The sequence below is a fragment of the Candoia aspera genome, chromosome 3 (assembly GCF_035149785.1).
Source record: "Candoia aspera isolate rCanAsp1 chromosome 3, rCanAsp1.hap2, whole genome shotgun sequence".
In the NCBI taxonomy this organism is placed as follows: domain Eukaryota; kingdom Metazoa; phylum Chordata; class Lepidosauria; order Squamata; family Boidae; genus Candoia; species Candoia aspera.
This window is the reverse complement of record NC_086155.1, coordinates 110,558,731-110,581,490: the sequence shown is the minus strand read 5'-3', so window position 1 is coordinate 110,581,490 and position 22,760 is coordinate 110,558,731. Positions and strand designations below refer to the sequence as shown.

Below are 22,760 nucleotides of genomic sequence, written 5' to 3'. Positions count from 1 at the left end.
CTGCTCCAACTTTCAGATATTTGATGGGTGCTATCATCTCTCCTTAATCTAATTTTATCCAAGGTAAACATGACCAGCTGTTCCCTTGTAGGACTTAAATTCTAACCACCTCAGTATCTTAAGCATTCTTTTCTGTCAGTGCTCGTTTGTCAATATCCTTTTAAAAATATGACTGCCAGACCTGCCCACAATATTCCATAAGCAGCCTGACAAACCAAGGCTAAAGCTGAGCAATTATGTCCTGTGACTAGAACTCTTCTGTGCCTAAGACTGCACAGGCTCTTTTAGTATTTGCACTGATTTCAGTTTGTGATTTACTGGAAAATATCCTTTCCATTCATACTGCTTTCAGATAAGGATTCATCTTTGTATTAGTACACAGTAATAGGAATGGATGAGGGTTTTTTTTAAAGTACCATAGCAGATGATAATTAAAAATTTCGTGTGTACATGGTCAATCAGGAAGTCCTGTAACAACAGGGGGGAAGTTTTGCAGAACCCACACTACAACTGGCTGAATCAGTCTACTTAATGTAAGCAGAGGTTACTTAATGTAAGCAAAGCAAATTCATGGAAAATAGGGGCAGAGAAAAAGAAAGAATGCTCAAGCTGAGCTTTATTACTACTTATTTTGCCATGTTAAAAAAGTGCACATAATAGCTGATTTATTATTAAGATCACAATAAAGTTAAAAATCCTGCAAGGGATTCTCCAAGCCTGTCTGCAAGGTATTTTTTTTTTCTTGCAAAGGCAAATTTGTGTAATAGCACAGCCATTGAGTCTGTGTTAACTGCAATCTTTATCTTAGATTGAAGCTTCCATAGTATCTGACCAGTTAATACAAAGTTATTTTTAGTTCTAATTGTCTTGAAAAGGTAACTTGTTTTAAATAGTTCTATTTCTGGCCTTTCCCTACTGCTGAGTTAAAATGCTATTCACTGATCTTTGAGTTGGCAAAATATACCATTTGACGTTTGCTGCCCCTATTGCTAGACTGTTTTCTGGCTCTATTGTGCCTGTTCTGACTCCCTGCCAAAGGATGCTGTCTTGATTATGCATGTGCAGCAAACGATAGACAAAGTGATTGGCTGATTCCTCTGGCATTACTCTTTAGCACTTCATTAGTTGGTGGGAAAAACATCCATCAATCACAAATGCAGCAGGAATAGGGCAGGTCTGGATGCAGGACTCTGTCATCTCTAACCTCCTTCTTGTGCCACTCCTCCTAAACCACATGCAATCATAAGCCAAATTAAATAAAGTTTTTAAAAAACAGATTGGAATCATGAAGGATGCTGAGTCACAATCAATATTTTCATTTCAAAACCCTCGGTTTTCCTTTCTATAGGAAGGCAACAAATTCACAACACCTAGATTTGTCTGTGTTGTTCAGGAGGAAAGAAGGGTGAAGGTGTCCTGTCATTCCCCTTTTATGCTGCTTCAGCCTCACAACCATAGAGTTAAAGCACTAACAGTACTGCTGGCTGAGCCTAGCATCTCTGGGCAGTTCTGATTGGCATTGGGAGAAAGCTAAAATGGCAGCACCTAAAGCTGATTAAGGTTAGGGTGCATGCCTGCATCAGCCTGAAACAGTCAATATGCACCTTTTTAACCCTGCACACTTTTGGTCAGTAACTTCACTTCTGAAATAACAAATGGCAAACTGTAAAAGATTTTACACATCTTGCAGCTGTCACTGAATAGTGTTACTTTAAGTGAGAAAACACTGCTTTAATACTGGTACACATATGTATGACTTAGGGCTGACTCACTCATGGGCTGCTAGGGAACATGAAATGGGAACATGAAATGTTTTAATATAGAGTAATAGTATCTTCCAAAGACATCTGGAAAGTTGACCCAATGTTAAGGGGCCTGAATAATTATGGAATCATAGAGTTGTAAGGTATCCAACCCCCTGCTCAATGCAGGATCCACTAGAGAACTTCTGAAGTCCTCCTTTGAAGGAGAACTCACCATTTCATGTAACTGGCCATTCTACTGGATGATATCTTATGTACTCAGGATAATATCCTGATATCCTGAAGCTCCTTCCTCATACAGGTAGTCCTTGCTTAACAATCATTCATTCAGCAACCGTTTGAAGTTACAATGGCACTGAAAGAATGGTATTTACGGTTGGTCCTTAAAGTTATGACTATTGCAGCACTCCCGCAGTAACATGATCAAAATTCAGGCACTTGGCAGCCTGCCCACATTTACAACCGCAGGGTGCACTTCAACTCCCCCCACCTGCCTCTCTCCCCTCACTTCTGCCCTTTTGGCTGCCCTGCCCTCCACTGCCCCTGCTGCCCTGCCACCATGCCCTCCACTGCCCCTGCCACCCCCCCGCTCCTCCAGCTGACCTTCACCATCATTTTCCTTGTGCTGCTGATGAGGCCTTCCTTTCCCCAACAATTTCTTTTGTATAGCTAGAATTTTGACTTCATCGCTATAATAAGTGAATTTCTCATTAAACATTCCCCACATGCAAGATTGGGTGGTTGTATGATTAGCACAAGTTTTGCTAAATTCTGTATTTACGGACTCTGGCAGGAAGATCCAAAGCACCTTCCTTTTTATATTTCCTAGGGTTGGGCTGAAGTTAGAAATCCTTGCCATTCAGGCTAAAAGCTCCTCAGCTGGACAGACCAGGGATTGTTCAGACTAGATACAGCCTGACTGGATGCAGGATATCATAAACACCTTTTACCAAAGAACCCTTGAAAAAAAGGAATTAGCCACTAATGTTTTAAATTATCTAGTTTGTAACATATTTCCTTGCTTATTTTTTAATAATTATTTTTCTTCTCACAACAGTTTGTTTCTGAAACTGTTTTTTCAACACTTGTAATTCAAAAAGGCTTGCGCGTGTTTTAAAACAATTCCCTGATATTCAGCTATACAAAAAAGAATCTGATTCCCTCCTTCCCCATTTCTGATTTTTTCCAGCAAGGATTGAAGAAGAAAAAAGCCTCTTACATTTGTGAGGCAAAATGTTCCCCATTTCCTCCATGTATTTAGTATGGATCGAAAAGAAATAAGACTATAGTTCACACTCCAGGTTTTCAAGGTAGTTTAAGACAAGCAATTCCTTTATGTTTATATTTAATGCACCCTATTTATGGCCATCTAGATGGGAAGGAAAAGAAAATGATTCTTTCTGAATAAACTGCATCCTTCAATCCTTGCAATGCACTCAGGAGTTTCATTCCAGCAGGTGTCAGTAAAGCCTACTCAATCACATTTGTCTTCCTGCATTAAGACTTCCATCTTTTTCAAATCACAGAAAAATATGGGGAAAAACTGCTGCAAAACAGATTTTATAATTTTAAAATTATCGATATTGGAAAGTATTACAAAATTCATATAACTTTGTGGAGTAGGGAAGATACCTTCACTAACACACACACACACACACACACACACACTACCACTGCTGCCACCATGAAAAACGAAGTTTGGAAGGATAAAACTATTTCTTATAAATAAAACTATTTTCTGGGTGAGCCCTCATCAGCATGTGAGCTTCATTTTGTATGAATAGATTTTCACATTTAGTTAAGGAATATAGGCCTTTTCCAGTGCACAATTTATTTGTAAATGTTCCCACCTGATACTAGTAAATCTGTATTGTTCCAGAGGGCAAAACTAGAACTGGTGGGTTAAAACTATGAGGAAAGAGATACAGGCTGGTTATCAAGAGGAATTTTCTGCTTGTGTAAGCTGTCAGTGGAACAGACTGCCACATAAAGTGGTGAATTCTACTTTACTGGTGGACTTCAAACAGAAGGTGGGTGGTCGTCTGTCAGATGCTGTAGCCGGCTGCCTTTTCATCTGTGAAACTTACCTCTGAGCCTCAGAATGTCTCTTGAAGCAGAGGCATTCTTGGCAATAAAGATTGTGGCTGGGAGCTGATGCTTTTATTAAATATTTATTTAAAAATTAGTAAGTACAGGGAGCACGACATATACCAAAGTAGGTATCTGGGTGCATACTGGTCATGGGCACCACTCTGGATATTTTAACTCCAAGTATAAGGGCCCAGAAGCTATAATGGGCTGACAGAAACAGACTGTGAGCCAAAGTGCTGAAAAGCACATGCAATATATGATCAAACCACCATGTCCCAGTTACCCATCTTGTTGTCAGGGATGGAATTAGGAATAAGCTATTAACAGAATTTAGACTGCATCAAAATGCTGAGTGGAAATATACTTTGTGTTTGCTCAAACTGGGCATGATGTACTAGCAGCTTTTGAAAATTACTCGTTTTATCAGAAAGTGTTATGGAAGACTCTAAAGCTATAGTTTATTTTTAAAGAGGAAAATATTACCTTCATCTGTATTTTCAATTTGCAAATAAGTTGTAGTAAAGAGTTGGAATAACCTGTTTTAACAAATCAATGTTTTCATGTCTTAAAACAATGTTAAATATGTTTCTTAAGATCTTTAGATGTGACAATTCTTCAAAAGATTCCTTTTCACGTTTATTGGACACCTCATGGATGTTTAAGAAGGGTTGAGGGTTAGTATTTTTATTTGAGGAGACTTTGCACAAATGATTTGGGCTTTTTCTACAGATCCTTCATTTTGGTCTGATATCCAAACTACTGTTAATATGTTTTGTGAATAGGAATAAAGTTTTAAAATGTGAATGTGATGTTGAACTGTATAGTGAAAACTTGGAATAGACTGATCTGTGAAGAACTTTGGATTTATCAACCTTGAAGCATAGCGAAGAAGATGGTTTTATTGTTTGGAAGGAAACTAACTTAAAAACTCTGAACTTAAAATCCTGCATTTAAGGTGCATGTTTGCTTTTAGCCTATGAAATGGTTCTTTGTCAATGCAATGGAGAGTATCAATATGATTCTGTACAGGGAAGATTTAATTTGCTGTTTAAAAACTGAGTTCCTGTTATACGTATTATAATAATGTAGGTTTATTCTGTTTGTTCCTTCTTTTTCTATTTTTTCCTTTGCACTACTTCAGTTTTGGCTTTTCTTTTCCTTTTTTACATATATTAATTTGTTGACATAGTATTTTTAAATAGATTTTTAATTTTAGTAGTTTTAAATTGATATTATACTAATTTTATTTACTATAATATCGAAGTTAAAAATTCTAAAAGATGGAAAATATGGGCTCAACCTGATACATTCAGGGTTCAGGTCAGTAAATGAGGGATTTGCATCAAATCTGCATACTTTAATTTATAACTGTAGATGGAAATTCAGAGTATAAATACTCAGATTTAACAGATGACAAAGCCTTTTGCATTTAAATTAGATGGAGACATTCTTTAACTGAAATCATGATCCCTGAACTGGAAACCTTAACATTAAAAACTGAAAGTAAAGATGACTCAGAGGTCAGGGAGACCTTACTGGAGATCACCACACCCACTTGGTGCTCCTCTTCCCTTTTCTACAGGGACCCGAACATTACAAACCTAATGCCAGCTAGCCTGCCTGCCAGCCGACTTCACAACAGTCAGCATTTGAGCAAGGGACCCAGGACCTTCAAGAGCTCATTTTACGATGTCTTAACTTCAACAAAGCTTTGACAAAGTACTTAATTATGATTGGCAAGCTAATTAAATATGGGCTAGAATCATGACATTTAAATGAATGTGGAGGTGGCTCTAAAATTGTGACATGGCTCAAGAACATCAAAGATGTAGGTTTCCTCAACAGAAGTACAATTTCTAAACTATAAGATTAATCATCTTACTTTATTTGGCTTTGGTCAAATTCCACTCCTATTTCTGGGCACTGTACTTTAAAAATGATTCACACCAAAAGAATCAGGTTCTTGAAAAAAAAAAGGATTGGGGATCCTAAATAAGTCCTATGAAGACCAATTAAAGGAGCTGAGTATGTTTAGCTTTGAGACAAGATGACTGAGGGAGGATCTGATGGCACTCTTCAAATATCTGAAGGGTTGTCACATAGAAAGCCAAGACTATTTTCTACCATCCCAGAGTGAAAGAAATGGAATAATGGGTTTAAATTAGAAGAACACATTTCAGTTAAACGTTGGGGGGAAAAAACACCAACTGATAAGTCTAAATTAACAGTGTAACCAATTACTAATAAAATGGTTGTTTCCCCCTTTTCCTGGATGTGTCCAAACAGCATACAGTCAGCAATCTGTCAGGATGCTTTAATTTAGATTCTGGAGTCAGCAAGAGCTTGGATTTATTGGCTTAAAAGTCCTCTTCCAACTCTATGATTCTACTTTGATTTAGGGGTGGGGATCAAGGAGAGGAGAAAGACAGAGCAAAGTCTGGGCAGGATGGAGAGTCTGGAAAGAGAAAATATAAAGAGAGGATGGATGTCCTGACTAAGCAAAGACCACGCCGAGATGAGGAGAAAGTCTCTAGTGTTTTATTTACTGCTATTGTAGACAGAAAATCCTACCAAACTGAAAAAGCGTGGGAAAACCCAGACAGATAAACCCCAAAACTCAAGGCAGGGCTGTTCTGGGTTTCTTTGAATGGCAGCTCAAAGTCTCTAAACTACGCATGCATTTTCCCCCCTGGATAGGGGCCTTCACCTGCTTAGCATCTGTACTCATGACAATGGATTTCTCTTGTTTCTGCTCAACAGTTTTCAGAACTGACATGGGCATAACTTTGACAAGGAGATTTGCAACTCCACCTGCCCCCCCAGCCCCAGACACAACACAAGCAGAACAGAGCCACAGTAGAAGCTGATCAGAGAAATATAAATACCAAGAAAAACTAATTACAAATACACAAGACTAGTAAGTAACAACTACTTGGAGTATTTTAAGAACCTCTTATCCAAAGAACCTCTTTGAATAAGAGGTTCTTAAAATACTCCAAGTAGTTGTTACTTACTAGTCTTGTGTATTTGTAATTAGTTTTTCTTGTATCTTTTAGGAGATCAATAAACATTCTTTCACTCTTCCACATTTGGGTCTCTCTATCCCTTCTCCCCTCCATTTTCCCCACTGCATAGAAATAGAAATATATGTTCTTCTCTCCCCAGTTGTGACCCCTGAAGATTTATTTCCAAAATCATAATTAAGCTTAGAAAAATATCCTTTATTAACATAAATGGAACTTTTCTACCTAAATTTAACAGTCAGATGGTGGTGATTTTCTCTAGATTACAGGAAGTGAAAAGGGGTTAGAAACCCTTTCTTCATCTTCAATCCCTTTATCATCTGGTATTTAAGCGTAGGATCAAGTCTTTTATTGGTACCAGTGGAAAAGTTTTAAGAAATAGATCAGGTGCACAAACCTAAGACTTCTCTGCTTACAAACCACTGCAGCTAAGCCAGAAGAAAATAAACTGACTTCCCATAAGGGATAATGGCATGGAATCATAGATGTGTGAAAGTACCCTCAGCGGATTAGATCGAATCCAGTTGACTGTCACTTTCAAGCACTGATATGGAATAGCTGCAGTCTTGCCTAAATTTAAGAAACAAGAAGAACAAGGATATAAACCTGATGTTATCTACATACTGTTGATGACAAATGCCAAACTCTATGGTTTCACGGAGATGCTAAAAAGCACATTTGCCTATATGACAACAAAGAAGAACTGCTATGGGATCAAGCAGCACTACTCTCTGAAGTAACTGAAAGATGGTTTATCCAATATCCAACTTGGAGAGCCTATACAAAAGGATATCATGGTTTATGCTGTCAACAGCTGTTGAGAAATCAGAAAGAAAGAAGAAAATCTTTCTCTCGCTCTTTCTGTGTCTTCGAGCAGTCTGTGTTATCCATGGTGTATTGGATACTGTCATACAGCACTTGGCAAATATTCAACAAACTAAAAGCAGCAGCAGCAGCAGTTTTTTCATGAGAGAAAGCCACTATATAGTATGTGATGCTGCCATTCTACTTTTCCTAAAGACTGCTGAGTCCCATGCCTCAGTCATAAGCATCTGACTGAGTAACCCAGCTATTTATAATTTCTCTGAGGACAACAAGCCATTGGCTGGCAGCTCCATAGCATGTCAGCTGCTCTTGCTTTGTCAACAGCAACTGTCAACACCCACCATGGTGACCTTTCTCTTGCAGAATATGACTGCAAACTCTTAGGTGCAAGTTCTGTCAACACCCACCATGGTGACCTTTGTCTTGCAGAATATGATTGCAAACTCTTAGGTGCAAGTTCTTATTATCAAGATGTGATAATAATAATAATATTATCAAGATGTGAAGCTGTGTTATACCTAGCTAATACTGATCCACTGAATCGAGAAGAGTCTATTTTGGTTGGTCGTGGCTGTCTATGCTTTTAAGTCTTTCCCATTCTTGGATAGTAAAAGAGTTATAAAACTCTTTTACTAGTAAAAGACCTTGTTGGTATTTATTTTTCATACTGTAAAAACTGTTCATATATTGCTCCCCATTATGCCCTAATTTATCTCTTACCCTTGACAATCATGCTTTCTCAGAAACGTTTGATGGAGAATTTTGTCCAAAAGTTTTAGAAATCCATATATAGAGTAGAATAGAGTAGAGTAGAGTAGAGTAGAGTGGAATAAACTTTTATTGACATTCCACTATACACCAAGGTGCTCATTAAAATGAAATTCCTTTGCAATTGGCTCACAAAAAATAATTCCTATAATATATAATATATATATTTACCATTCCACTCCCCTAATCATTATCCCTAATAAATGACACAGTCCTACATGCCACATGTGCCACAATGAAATGAGAGGGGATTATTAAGAGTTAAGGAGTCTAACAGCCCAGGGGACAAAACTATTACCTAACCTAGCTGTTCTACATCGGATGCAGTGGAACCTTTTCCCAGAGGGCAACAAGGAGAACAAGCCATAATGGGGGTGGGCGGGGTCACTGACAATATTTCGGGCTCTAGACAAACCTCGTGTATATGCTGTATCTTGAATAAGAGGAAGTGAGATCCCGATTATCCTCTCTGCTGCCCTCACCACCCTCTGCACAGACTTCCTATCCGAGGCACTGCAGCCTCCAAACCAGACGGAAATACAGTTGGTCAATATGCTCTCTATAGTGCCTCTACAGAAAGTAAGGAGGATGGGAGGTGGAAGATGTGCCTTCCTCATCTGGCACAGAAAATGCAAACGCTGCTGTGCCTGTTTTACCAAGGATGCAGTATTAAGAGACCAAGTCAGATTGTTCGTTATCAGCACCCCCAGGAACCTGATGCTACTGACTGACTCCACAGCTATGTCATTAATAAAGAGTGGTGTATGGCTAAGCCAGTTCTTTCTAAAATATTATGACCATTACAACTTTTTCTTAACTTGATGCCTTTTTGGTGTGTTCAACTACAAGTTCTGCTGTTCTCCAACTAGCAGTCAATGGTCACCTTGACCAGGGATTACAAAAGTTAAATACATCGTGAAGACACCAGGTTGAGAAGGTTAGTCTTGCTAGATTGTTTATCTCTATAGCTGTTGATACTTTTCAAAAATTCAAAAAAATATAGTGAAACAGGTACTGCCCTAGTTGATGCTCCAAAGCTTTTTCCTCTATAAGAGGGGTACACAACTGTGTTTGCCACAGGATCACACTCACCAACAATATGAAAAGCTGCTGAGAGATAAAGCAGCAACAAAAGTAACATTCCTTGTGTCTTTCTCCCATAGGAGAAAAAGAACCATTGCTACTTCTGTCCCAGGTCAGACCAGAAATAATCTCCTCCTCCAAGAATGCCTGCAGGTGCACAAATACTACTTTCTGAATCACCATGCTCAAAAAAGGAGCAAATGACAATATATTCTTGATCACTCTTAAAAGTTTTGTTGCATGATGAATTGAGGATGCAGTGGAAGCCACCCATTTCAAAGCAATTAATTTCAAAGCAAATCTTTTACCATGTGCATTCTGGCCTCCTTTACTGCCTGGAAATCCTCAGAACAGCAGAGCATCCTGTTCCTGTCAACAGCTTGTTTTGTTTCTGCACTCCATAATCAGATTGGTCACTGAGACCATCATCAGCAAAAATGTCTGGAAAATTTCCATGTACCAGGAACACTGTTTTGTATGTGGGAGAACTTCCCCTTTTCTCTCTGGAAGAGGGACTTCTATTGTTTCACGAACTGCTGTAGCTCAGAGCACTGACTGAATGTTGATTTTGCACTCTCTTATTAGGCATCTAAGGGAACAACCTTCTAGGTTCCGAAAGGGATGAAGATGATAATATAGCTGGCTTCAAAACTCTCTGGAGGAAGTGGAAATGATGCTGTGTGGAAGTGCCCAAGACCTAACGTCCAAGGCAATAGTAAGGAGGGATCAAAATGCCTAAGGAAAGAACTTTAGTCCTTTCTTTGCCATTTTCTCTTAAAAACCTACCCCAGCTTGTCATTTACACTTGGAGAAATACCCTTTACTGGTACCAAGTGAAGGTTTTAAGTGCACTTTTGAGTGGAGGAGGTAGATTTATGTGGATTAATAGTAAATTTTGTATCTGGTGACAGTCCTAGCATACATGCTTTAACAATGCTTTTATATTTTCTATTGTAAAGAAAAAAAACCTAAATTATTTTGTTATGGAACTGTAGCACACTGTAAAGGATTTTGCAGTAGCAGCATCCCTAAGTTGAGTATGCAAAAATAAAAAAAAAATAAAAAAACATATCACATCACTCTACTGGAAGATTTCTTTGTAATTTGTAGTAGGTCCCCAACATCTTTTGACTCCTGATATTTTAAGAGCAAGTTAACTGTCTGATCTTGAGGCAATGCATTATCTCTCATTCTCAGTGTTTCTCACCTGTAAAATAGGAGTATTAATTGGATATTTTTAACTTTTTTCAGCTTTGTAGATAGTTTTAATCCTTGTGTTCACATGGTACATTGAATCCCAAATGAGCCAACCATGTTTTAGCTTAGTGTTCGGTGAGAACCCACCTGTGTGCTATGTTTGTGGTTCACTGTTATATCATGGTTGTGTTAACAATGGGTATCTGTATTGTGCAAACACAGTCAGAAAACTGTATTGGGGTACATGATTGTTAGTCCCTTAGAAATAGGTTTGTATATATGTCAGTGTGAGGTTCATTGCAAGCCATACACACCCATTCTTGTCAGCCTTTATTTTGTATTTAGCTCTAGCTGGCAGAGTCAACATTCTAGTAAACGATCAAAATAGACCACACAAGCTTGAAGTCTGCTTGTCCTTCATTCTGCCACTGAATGAATGGAGAATATGCCCCCAACCAAATCTGATGTCTCTTGTAACAGCTGCACATTGCCACGAAAATCAACAGTGACAGGCAAGCTGTCTTTCAAGAAAGCTTTTCCACCATTAAACTCCCAGATAAGCATCTAAGGAACATCAGGATTCCTCACAACACAGCTTGAAAACTATTGTTTCAGCATTTGAAATACTGAGGTGGTCTCCCCAGCATTTTAAACAGTAGAAGGTTTTAGATACAGCCTTTTATAGTTAATTTGTTGAGAAAGAGCATCACAGCAAAAATGCTATGAATTTCTGTTAATGTACTAGGTACAGAAATATTGGTTAGCTCAAGTCTGTCAAGTAATACATCTGAACTTTCTTGCAGTTTCTTTCAGTGGCCACCCAGTTAAGTTCTGAAGTATTCATTAGCCTACTTTCCATCAGCAAACCTCTAATTAAGAAGTCATCTTCAAAAAGTGAATTTCATTTGCCCAAATATGGTATTGTATTTTATATTTCAGTGTTGTCACACTATCAAATGAAAAACATCATTTTCCAAGTTCAAAGTTTAACATAAGTTATTAATGTTGTTTGATTTAATTACCAGGTAGACCAGATTATACTGATGAACTTCATGCTGTAACTTGTTCACAAGGTGAAAGGGGTAATAATGAGAGGATTTGTATCTTTAGCCAGATGCTATTAAATATATTTATTAAAATTATGTCCCACCTTTATTTTTTACAACTGAAGACAGTGTACATAAGATCCAGGCACTGCAACTTTCTCATCTTAGTTTGCCTTCATTTCCTGAACATATACACATACATTCACACATACACTTGATATATTCCACCTATTCTTACAGAGTTTTTGGAGACTCTACATCAATAACTCTTCTTAAGGAATTATGCACCCCATAATACATAAAAGCTACTAAAAGCAGAGATAATTGGATCAGAATTCTCTTTGCTTCTTTAGTGAAATAGCTGTTAGTCCTGACTGAAAGCCAACTCTACCAGGAGCCTAACTCAGTGGAGAGACAGTTTGGTGTAGTGGTCAAGGCATCAGGCTAGAAACCGAGAGACTGTGAGTTCTAGTCCCACCTGAGGCACGAAGACAGCTGGGTGACCTTGGGCCAGTCCCTCTCTCTCAGCCCTAGGAAGGAGGCCATGGCAAACCACTTCTGAAAAACCTTGCCAAGGAAACTGCGGGGACTTGTCCAGGCAGTCTCCAAGAATTGGACACGATTCAAAAGATTAAAAAAAAAACTTTCAGTGACAAAACAAATTGTCTAAGCAGTAGCCCAACATGTTGAAATATTATTAGCTTCCTACAGTGACTTTTTTTCAACAAAGCAGACTATAAAAGTAAAACTAAAGTCTGCCTGAAGTTTCAGACAAGCTCAGCTGTGGCATCATCTCCCCCTCCAGTCTCCACTATCAGCTCACCTGTCTGTAGATGTCCTCTCTATTGTCTTCATACTTTTGCTGTATGCGCTCCTCCAAGAAGTAGATGCGCAACTTAAGGCTGAAGTTCTCCTTCTTCAAGTCATTGAGGTGCTGAGACAATGTACGATATCCATTAGACATGTTTGGGAATCCATGAGGTGGAAATCTTCTCACACCCCTTTCACTCCAGTAACATTGTGAAGCAAAGGAAGGAAGAGAAGGCCAAGGAAGTGGCTATACAGGCATAAGGGAGGCTTATGGTATCTCAGAAGTCAACTCAAAGTTTGGATATCAGCTGCACTGTGGAGCTAAAAGCACTGCTCAGTGCATAAGGAGCACAAGAATCACTTGCTTTTTTTATCTCAGGGAGGTATTTAAGAAATTCCTGGCAGAAGCTCTCATGGACAAACAGACACATACACAAGTGGTGTAATCTGAGCTGAGGATTGCTCTGTAACTCTGCTGATACTTCACAACCATCCCACACCAACTGCAGGAGATTAATAGCTCCGAGGGAAATAGCAAATCTGGCAACTAATCTTTCTCTTCAGAACTATATGCAGATAGTGACTGCAGCAGGTGGCAGGTGGGGAAGACAACCAAAGTACAGCATCATGACAGAGGACAAGTAGAATAGGAAGAAACTCTCAAGTTCCATTTCTGTGGACTAGCAAGCATTTAAAAAGGCAGAAAATACTCCAGTGAATCTCCAAATAAGCCTGTGATTTGGGCTGGCAATCCTGCCAATAGCTCAGTGGTCCAACAAATAATAGAAGCAAAACCCAGGATGTTAAGGGGTTTTGAGGCTCTAGTCTGATCAGCCACTCTCCATACTGAATTGTCTGTTTGCATTGCTAGGAAGGAGACAGCATTTTTTCAAAATTAAATTAATAGACAATCCTACTAATTCAAAATATAAATAGAAAAAAGAATGGAGGCACTATTTTGAGGGATCTGTCATAACTTGGCTAGAAATTAGAACTTCTACACACAGAACTTTCCTGAAAACTCCATGTGTCATGTTTATTTTTGTCCTGCATTTTTTCAAAATGTGATTTTTAAGGTTTATTTTTCCTCTTTGAAGAAAAAGTTTATACTGAAACTGATCCTAGATAGGAACGGAGGCAAACTATCACTACTTCTGCACAAGAATTTTGAATCACTTTGAAGCCACCTCCAGATCTCTGTAATCCCATAATATCAGCTGAACTGAGTCAATTTATTTCTGGCTCAGCCATGGTATATTTCAAACTGCAGTAAAACTGCAGCTGTATGGGTAATCTGTTTCCACATTTGGAGAACTGCATCATCTGAAATGCCATTCATGCTGTGTGTGGGGGGGGGGGTTTCTTAATTTTTTTCGTTTTAGTCCCCCTGCAAAGAATTTAGAATTTCCCAATGATATAAGGGGAAATAAGTAGAATTCTAGGACCCTGCTTACCTTCTCAACATTTTGTAAAGTCTGGGTTTGTGCTATGATACTCTCCTAAAAGCCTCCTGGAAGCCTCTTAGTAAGAGATGCCTCTAACCCAGTCAGAACCTCATCCTGTTCATCCATTGTGGAACAAGTCACTTCCAAGTCCTCTGTGACGGGGGTCTTCATCAAAGCATCTGGGTTGAAATAGCTCAAGATCCGTGGCTGTGTGTGTTTCTCTGCTGTATAGCATCAACAAGTGCTAGGGAGGGGAGAGAAAATAAAGTCAGCTGAAGATAATTTCTTTCTCATAGCCAGACTTCAGATAAAATATTAGCCCAAAAGCTTGGCACTGGAAGACTAGGACTCTTGAGACATTTTTCCTGCTGGTTCCTCACACAATGGAGATAAGATACAAAGAGAGAGAGATAGACTGTTTACATAAAAGAATAACTGTAAAGCAGAGAATTTTTAAATAATTGAAATTATTATCGAGTCAAAGTTGGATTTCTATTCACATTTCAGCAGGTAGAAATACTATCTGAAAAGAAACCAGCATATGGGGAGGGAATAATGCTTCTTGGCCTTTTGAATAAATCAAATGTAAGAAGAAATTCAAAAATAAATCATGAGAATAACATAGAGCAGGACAACATAGAGTAAAAGTTAATAAAAGCTGATACCATATTAGAGTGCTTTCTAGAAAGGAGGAGGGAGGGAGGGAGGAAGGATAAATCAGGGAGCATTTAGGGAGAAATCTAATTTTAAGAGAGTGGGAGAAAAGTCTTAACAGTTTTTTACATTAAGAAAAAGAGAGAAAAAGAACTTGGATTATACACAAAAAGCATCATCATCTGGGTCTTCTCCACCTCCATATAAACTCTGCATAAGAGGTGCACCGGGTTCCTGTTATAAATTAAAAATATCCTGATAAGTTTTTCTTCCTCATCTGATAGGGAAAAGATGTAAGGTTCTGGCTTCTAGGGTATTAGCTATCGCACCCAATTGTGTGCCATCTTGAAATCTGACAAACATTCTCTTTAATAAGTCATTAGTCAAAATATTAAGGGGTATATGACCAAGACTGAACCTTGTGGCATCCCACTTGATACCTCTGTCATTTATCTACAATCCATGCTAGATCACTATGATGCAAAAAAAGACTTGAAAATGGCACCTAAATGGCACCTTCAAGCTGATTATAGTAAGAAAAGCGTAAACCTAAATAGCATGCATATTTACTTTTCAAATGGGATGCGTCTTAGCCATCATCATTATGTCCAGTTCAAGGAACAATCTTGTCTTCAGCTTCCTCTCTGCAGAGAGAAATGGATTTGCAGATAGAACTATAGCACTAAGGATTCTGAATGCAACTAAGAAACAGAAACTTCCTGTCCTGCAAGACTTGCTCACATATTCTTACAGAGAGGAAGTTATCTGTGTTTTCTTCCATATATTCAGATATTGTGACTGATAGTAATGTAGATAGTTGGAGGAAAGAAACATTCAATTTACTGGATACCACATGTTACTGGAATGACGACTCTTCCAAAAATTCAGAAAACCCCCCAGAATTCATGATGTTTTATGAAATGTTTACAATTATAAAAATATAAGAGTTGGGGAGAATAAAGAAATAAAGGAGAAAGCAGATGGAGAGGGGAAAGAGGTGGCCTCCTCTACTGCTTGCTTATAGTTTATGACAAATAATCTAGTGTGTTGCCGTACTTTAACCTGGAGATGGCAGTAGCCCAATTTTCTTTTGCAGGAAATCTACCCACTAACACAAGGAAGGCCAGCTCTGGACGTTTTGGCAAAGTCATATCCTGGCGCCCCCTATATTCATCTTCCGATTTTGTTAGGAACTTCAAAATTTCTTGTTTCTTGTTTTCTTCGAGTTTTTGAGCTTTACACTTATGATTTTTAGTGCCATTTTTTTTCTTTTCTCTGACATTTTCACCCTATGTAATTTTAATTAGAAAAGCACCCATTGTTGTCATATGGCAACAATTCTGCAAAAGTATATTTAATCCTCAAGCAGGTGCTCTGGCTCATGGAGTGTGTGGTTCCTTCTTTTCACTTTTTTAATGTGTTTTTTGGAAGTCTTTTCAATTTTGGTGCCTCCTAAAATTTGGCACCCCTAGGCCAGTGCCTACTCAGCCTTTGCCTAGAGCTGGCCCTGAACATAAGCTATATAAAATAAAACCCAAGCCTTTTTTTTTTAAGATTTAGAGGAGAAGGAGTTGCTGCTTCTCATGGATTTATTAGATATCAATTTACCTCAAGTTTCAGCTCTCTCAGCAGATTATACAGTATCTCATTATGGCCCAAACTGATCTCAAAATAGCAAAAGCTTATTTTACTTATTTCATATATAATGAACTCACACTGGAAACAAACCTCAGTCCCTAGAGATCCAGAAATGCATCAGTGCATCCAGATCATTCAACCAAGCAACATTTTCTAGAACCTGTAAATAATTATATCAAAGATGACTGCCTTTTCTGTTAAATCTATTTACCTTCTCAAACTTCTAATCTTGCATTTTAGAGATGAAGCTTGCAATGTGCACAAAAGAAAAGACATGCAATGAATTTTGGGAAGGATCTGACAGTAAAGCTGAGGTGCTATCTTTTCCTAAAAAATAGCAAAAAATGTGTTTTGTTTTGAATTCTGAACAAAAGAGTCACTTGAAATTTCCATCAAATCATTTGAAGTTGGCCATGTTTCACTGGAACAAAACTCAGAATGGCTTGAGTTAGAACAAAGCTAAAAACATTACAAGAGTTCAGGCTGTGTAACTATCTGCTGGTCTCTTGTTTTTCACAGAGCTGCAAGAATAAGTCTGATGATGGACCATGCTGAATGCAAATTTCAGAACATTTGGCCATTTTTAAAAAGCGTCAAATAATCACAACTCTACTTAGCAAGTGTTATAAAAAAAGCACCCATCAAGTCTTTGATTTCTTTAAATACATTCTTTGGATCATTCAGGCAAGACATTACAGCAAAACTCTGTAACATTCCTTTCAATTAGTACAGCTATCTTATGAGTTTTTCTTAGCATTTTGGTGTTTGTTTTTTTAAATAATCTCCTTGGCCAATTCTTATAGGTGCTGCTTTTCTTCCTGTCAGATATAAGCCCACCAAAAGCTACTTCTGATATCTGATTTTGCCTGCCCAAAAAAAAGCTGTTGGTGTTTCTTATTTTTTATTAATAACTAACATTTTGTCATGACCTCGTTGCAAGGCACAAAGAGCCTCACAACGTGGATCATGATCATTAAGAAATAGAGGAAGGAGATAATTAAACCAGGGATTAACACAAGCACCCAAAAGCACCCACACCCATGGACCCATAGACGGCTGAATAGAAGGACATCGGAAGAACGGAGATAAGCCGCACCTGGTGCCCTGGAGGACACAACCGAATCCGGGGGACAAAGGAAGACACCGGGAAAACGCCCAGGCAGCCATCAAGGGTCCCATCAAGAGGGATCGGGACAATGTAGGGTGGAGGAGCCCGGGGCACTACAAGAGGGTATAAAAGGGGCACCTCCACCCCATCACCCCCGTTCCCGTTTTTCGTTCTGTCAGCCATCATTCCAATAAACCAGAAATCCTTAATACCCATTAAGTGAGTCTGTGTCTTATTGCGAAGCGAGACTGACCCTGACACATTTCAACAAGACAGGAGTGCAGGTACAGAGTCCATAAGAACTTCAAGATCCAATGAACAAAGAAAATCAATGTTGGACTATTAAACTTCACATTTTCTGAAAAAATTCAGAAGCATTAACAACACTTGTAGGTGAAGCAAAATGGTATATACACACACCTAACTTTTTATTAGCTGCTTGAAAAAATAAAGCACAACACTCATGAAATGTATCCATATATTTGCATGAACTCTAACTTTCCTACAGCATTTTTTTAAAGCATTAACTTACCAAGCATACTGGCAGGCAGCTGCAAGCAGCTTTATTTATTTATCAAATTTTATCACCGCCCATCTCCCTCCCAAGGGAGGGCTTTGTTCTTCTATTCAGCTACATAAAGTACTAAGTGTTTCTTCCCTCTTAACACTCCATTTCCACATCACCTCATATAATCCAAATCAAATAATGCACGACTAGTCTCAATTTCTACACTGGCTAGGATGGAAAAAGGATGGGGAGAAAAGCAGTCCAATCACAAGCTTTAAAACAACAGCCCAATTGCAGCACTTGAAACAAGCTGAGCATTCAAAACAGTGACTCCTGAAACAGCCAAGGTTTTATTTTATACTTGGAACAAAACAGAGCATTTTGTTTCATGCTTGGAATAAAACTATCAAAAATGCCCACGTTTTCTTCACACAGAATATTAAAAATGGCTGTTTTGAAGTTGAAAGATTATAAGGGTGAAACATTTTGCCTATCCCCCTAGGTAGTATATGTCTAGCAGAAGGCCTGGAACAAGTCAGAAAATATCCCTCCTCAAACGGCATCTTGTTTTTCCTGGATGAGTCTGTATAGCCAAAGTTTCAGATTTCCATTATAACAAAACTTATGAACAGGGAGAACAACTCATTCTGTATAATGACATGAACAAGAATCAGGAAAGGTTGTTACCTTCATAAAATTCACATATAGTTACTGAAATAAATTGTGCAAATCTGAACATACTGACATAGTTGGTCCATTTCACATTATTATTCAATTTATTACATTTTATTCCAGAAGCTGAAATTGGAAATTTGTATATATTGTGATAAGTAAAGGTAAAGGTTTCCCTTGAGATTAAGTCCAATCGTGTCCAACTCTAGGGGGCGGTGCTTATCTCTGTTTCAAAGCCGAAGAGCCAGCATTTGTCCGTAGACACTTCCGTGGTCATGTGGCCGGCATGACTACATGGAATGCTGTTACCTGCCCGCCGAAGCGGTACCTATTAATCTACTCACATTTGCACGTTTTCGAACTGCTCGGTTGGCAGGAGCTCGGACTAGCAACAGGAGCTCACCCTGTCATGCGGATTTGAACCACCGACCTTCTGATCAGCAAGCTCAGCAGCTCAGCGGTTTAACCTGCAGCACCACTGCATATATTTTCTTTTAAAAGCATGTTATAGAAAAGTGCAAAGGAAAATAGAAAACAATCTGTGAATGACTCATGTTCCAAAGATGTACACTTTCCCCACATCCACTGAAATCGGTATCCTGAAATAATTATATTATATTATATCAATCAATCAATCATGTTTATTACAGCCCTAAGGCCAGATACAACCAAAATATATAATAGTAACAATCTTACATACACACACACACACATACACACACTGTATATAAAAAAACAGAAAAAACAATTGGTATGATATGATCTAAAATTAATTAAGAATAAAAATACTAAAATAAATCGAAATAAAATACTATGTTAAGAAATTCTAAACCTAAGTAATGGTGCGACGTATTGTACAGATGGTAGCACAAAACTGGACAACTTGGGAGGATATTTTCGGGTCCTTGTCCAAAAGAAGTAGCATTAAATAGAAATCACACTCCCTGCCTGGAAATTTCTTCAATATTGGATATATAAGGATCTGTCTAGAATCCTTATATAAGAAACAGTATAATAACATATGGCTCAGGGTTTCTATTTAGCCATCACCATATGGACATTATTATATTATATTATATTATATTATATTATATTATATTATATTATATTATATTATATTATATTATATTATATTATATTATATTAATTATTATATTATAATGCACCATCAATATTCTTTTCTCTCCCAAAGGACATTGAAAAAGAAAACAAAAAGTCATTCATACATCATATAAAATCAAATATCGTATTTTCAAGAGAGCCAAACGATATGAAAATTATGAGACTTTAAAAATGCTACAGTGAATCTATAAAATAAATCTTTATTTGCAACAGGATTTAGAGCATCACCACACCCACAAACACTCTCATATCAAATGTATCCCCTCACCACAGGTTATTCAGAGGCAGAAAAATGAGGTAATGAGTCCACTTTCATGCCAAACAGCTCATGACAGACAAACTTGATTTGATTATGTAGCCACTTACACACTTTCTCTAAAGTGGGTGCAAGCATAACACAAGTTTAGGCCTATCACATCTGGACTGCAACATTCCTAAAAACCACAAGGTGGCAGCAAAGAACTGGAGTTTTCTGTGTCTGCTGTGGTCTAGTGGCCATCTAGCTTTTTGCAACCCTAAACAAGCTCAATCATTTAAGTCACTCACCAAGTTTGATTAAGTTAATTAACAGGGCTATTTAAAATGGATTGGGCTTCCATTTATGGAAGTAAATGGCATAGCTCCTTGCCTACTCCCTTTCTACCACTGGTGTTCCTTGAGTTTATAGCCCCATTGATTTGGGCTTTTTAATCACATCCTCTTAAATTTGTTCAATCCTGCTAAGCTTTAATGTACCTCTACCTTTTTTTTTTAATCAAATGTCACAGATGGCTGTTTGCACCGCCCAATCTCTCAAGTATGTCTTGTCTTCACTTCTACCAAACTTGACAAACTAAGAAAGCCAGGAAATACCAGAGGCCAATCAGTGGTAACTATTAGGAAAGTTCTGAAATGGGGCTCAAACAGTTCTGAAATGGAGCTCAAACATCCCATGAGACAGCTCCTGGAAGACCAAAAATCTTTCATTCTTACTCCACTCAAAAGAAAATACAATATTAGGGTCCCCATCTATATTTTCAGTCCTAATTGTGAGCGTGGACCTCTGGAAGGGAGAGTTCAAAGCTAAAAACAGAAACTTACATCCCAGCTAACGAGTCCACCTGCAATAAAAAATTAGACAATATTTGGATTTTTGATCACTATAAAGTAAAACAGAGAGACTATGGAATGAGATAAATACTGCACAAATTGCACAAATTGCACAAATAATTGCACAAATTATTTATTGCACAAATAATCTATGTGCAAAAGATGTAGGAACAGTGACTACAGAGTTAAAAAAAACAGATAAGTGAAATTTAAAAAACGTGAAAAGCTACAGGTTAATTAAAATTTAAAAATTAATTAAAATGCAAGTATTAATATAATGTGAGATAATATACTGTGCTAACTAAAAAGCTCAAAGAATAAGCTCCCACAAGAAAAGCTGTAAAACTGAACAACTAGAGATTAACAACAAAGTAACAGTTAACCAGGAATTGCATTGAGCCTGTTTGGCTCTCGCAGGGAGTCAGTCAGAATAGCAATTTTTGCACTCTGCTGTGCAGAACTTGACAAGATTATACCTTGTTGAGAGTAATTCAGAGAGTAATAAGGAAATTTAAAAATGAGCTGTGCTGGACAACCAGACAACCTGGTGAGTAGTGGAAGCTTAAGGGTCCTACAGGTATTTCTGTAAAATGAGCAGAAAAAGAGGACATATTCAGTGATTTCAACTTGGTCCAGGATCACAGCAGCACAGACATTCTGGGTAGGGGATCCTCCTAACCTTCCTTTTAAGGGAAAGATGTTGCAGTGAATTAAAGTGAAAGCCTTCTGGGGTCAGGGCTTCAAGCTACCTAAGATAGTGTTTGCAAATGGCTGAAAGTCTGTACATTTTGACAATCAACCTGATTTGCAATAGGGGTTGAATAATTTCGATTAGAACTGTATGTTTGATGCCAAATGCAGACTTCCTGGATCACACCTTCTTTTTTTGAAGATGTCAACAATAGCTGCCTATCCCCTATCCTTCAGAGTAGGATTGTGCTTATTGATAAAAGTAAATATGAGGCCACCAGTTCAGGCAGAATTAAATCATCATGAGGAACACTCCCAGGCACTGGTGGCTAGGCAGGCAGGTCCTCTACATCTTGCTGAAGTTATCTGTGGTCTATTATTTCATCTCTGTACAGTTTGTACTAACAGACCACAGTATTTCATTTCTTCTTCTGACCAACAAGCCCCAGCATTGCAGGAAAAAAAATCCAGTTTCACTTTAGTTTCAGATAATTTGAAAATCTCTAATCAGAAAATCTCTGGCTTTTCCCTCAGAATAAATCTCAACATCCTGGAGACAGACAGGTCCAGTGTCAACCTGGAAACATTAAAAAAAATGCATTTTGTGGGGCTTATAGTTTAGAAAAAACTCCAAGCAGCCAGAGAGAAACTGACAGTCCTGGCTGTCCTATGAAAACAAGCCATCCTCAGCTGTTCCAGCCTTAAGAATGTTTTCCTTTTTAAGTTGGCAGTAGACTATGTTCAGTCAGTGTCACAGTGAAGTGAATCCTAGGAGGTAGAATCAGTTGGCACTTATTGTCCACTTTAAGCTGGAGGGAGTGTTCCCACTCCCCCCTGGCCTGTGGGCACTGTCTTCCAGGGCTTTTCTGCTTTAGGCAGTAGGAGAATCCAGTTCTTTCAAGCCAACTTCTCCACCTGACCTCACCTAGACTGGCTTGAAGAGCTGGGTCAGTATATGCTATACTGACCCAGCTCTTCAAGCCAGTCTAGGTGACCAGGAGGGCTTGCTCTCTAGTGCATGACAGGGCAACTTTTTCCATGCCTGCCAGCTGTTGTTGGGGCTGCTTTTGAACACAAGTTTAGTAATCTTCTGGAATAGCAGTACAGCCTTGTTCAAAAGGAGTCTGATATCAGCTGATTACTTGGCTCCCTTTGAACACCCACACAAAAACTAGCCAGGGTGAGTTTTGACAGATGGCCCATTAGGAGAGAGGTTGGTCAATGTTTT

General features: G+C 38.3%; 1 protein-coding gene across 1 annotated transcript in view; it reads right to left on the bottom strand.

Moving 5' to 3' along the window:
* Positions 1–12,902, bottom strand: part of PDE4DIP (phosphodiesterase 4D interacting protein) — a 98,203-nt gene extending 85,301 nt beyond the window's left edge. The window contains exon 1 of the mRNA XM_063298583.1: positions 12,620–12,902. Within this exon, the coding sequence (XP_063154653.1) occupies positions 12,620–12,760 (141 nt within the window). The 5' untranslated portion in view covers positions 12,761–12,902. The remainder of the gene's footprint in view (positions 1–12,619) is intronic.
* Positions 12,903–22,760: the final 9,858 nt, after the last annotated feature.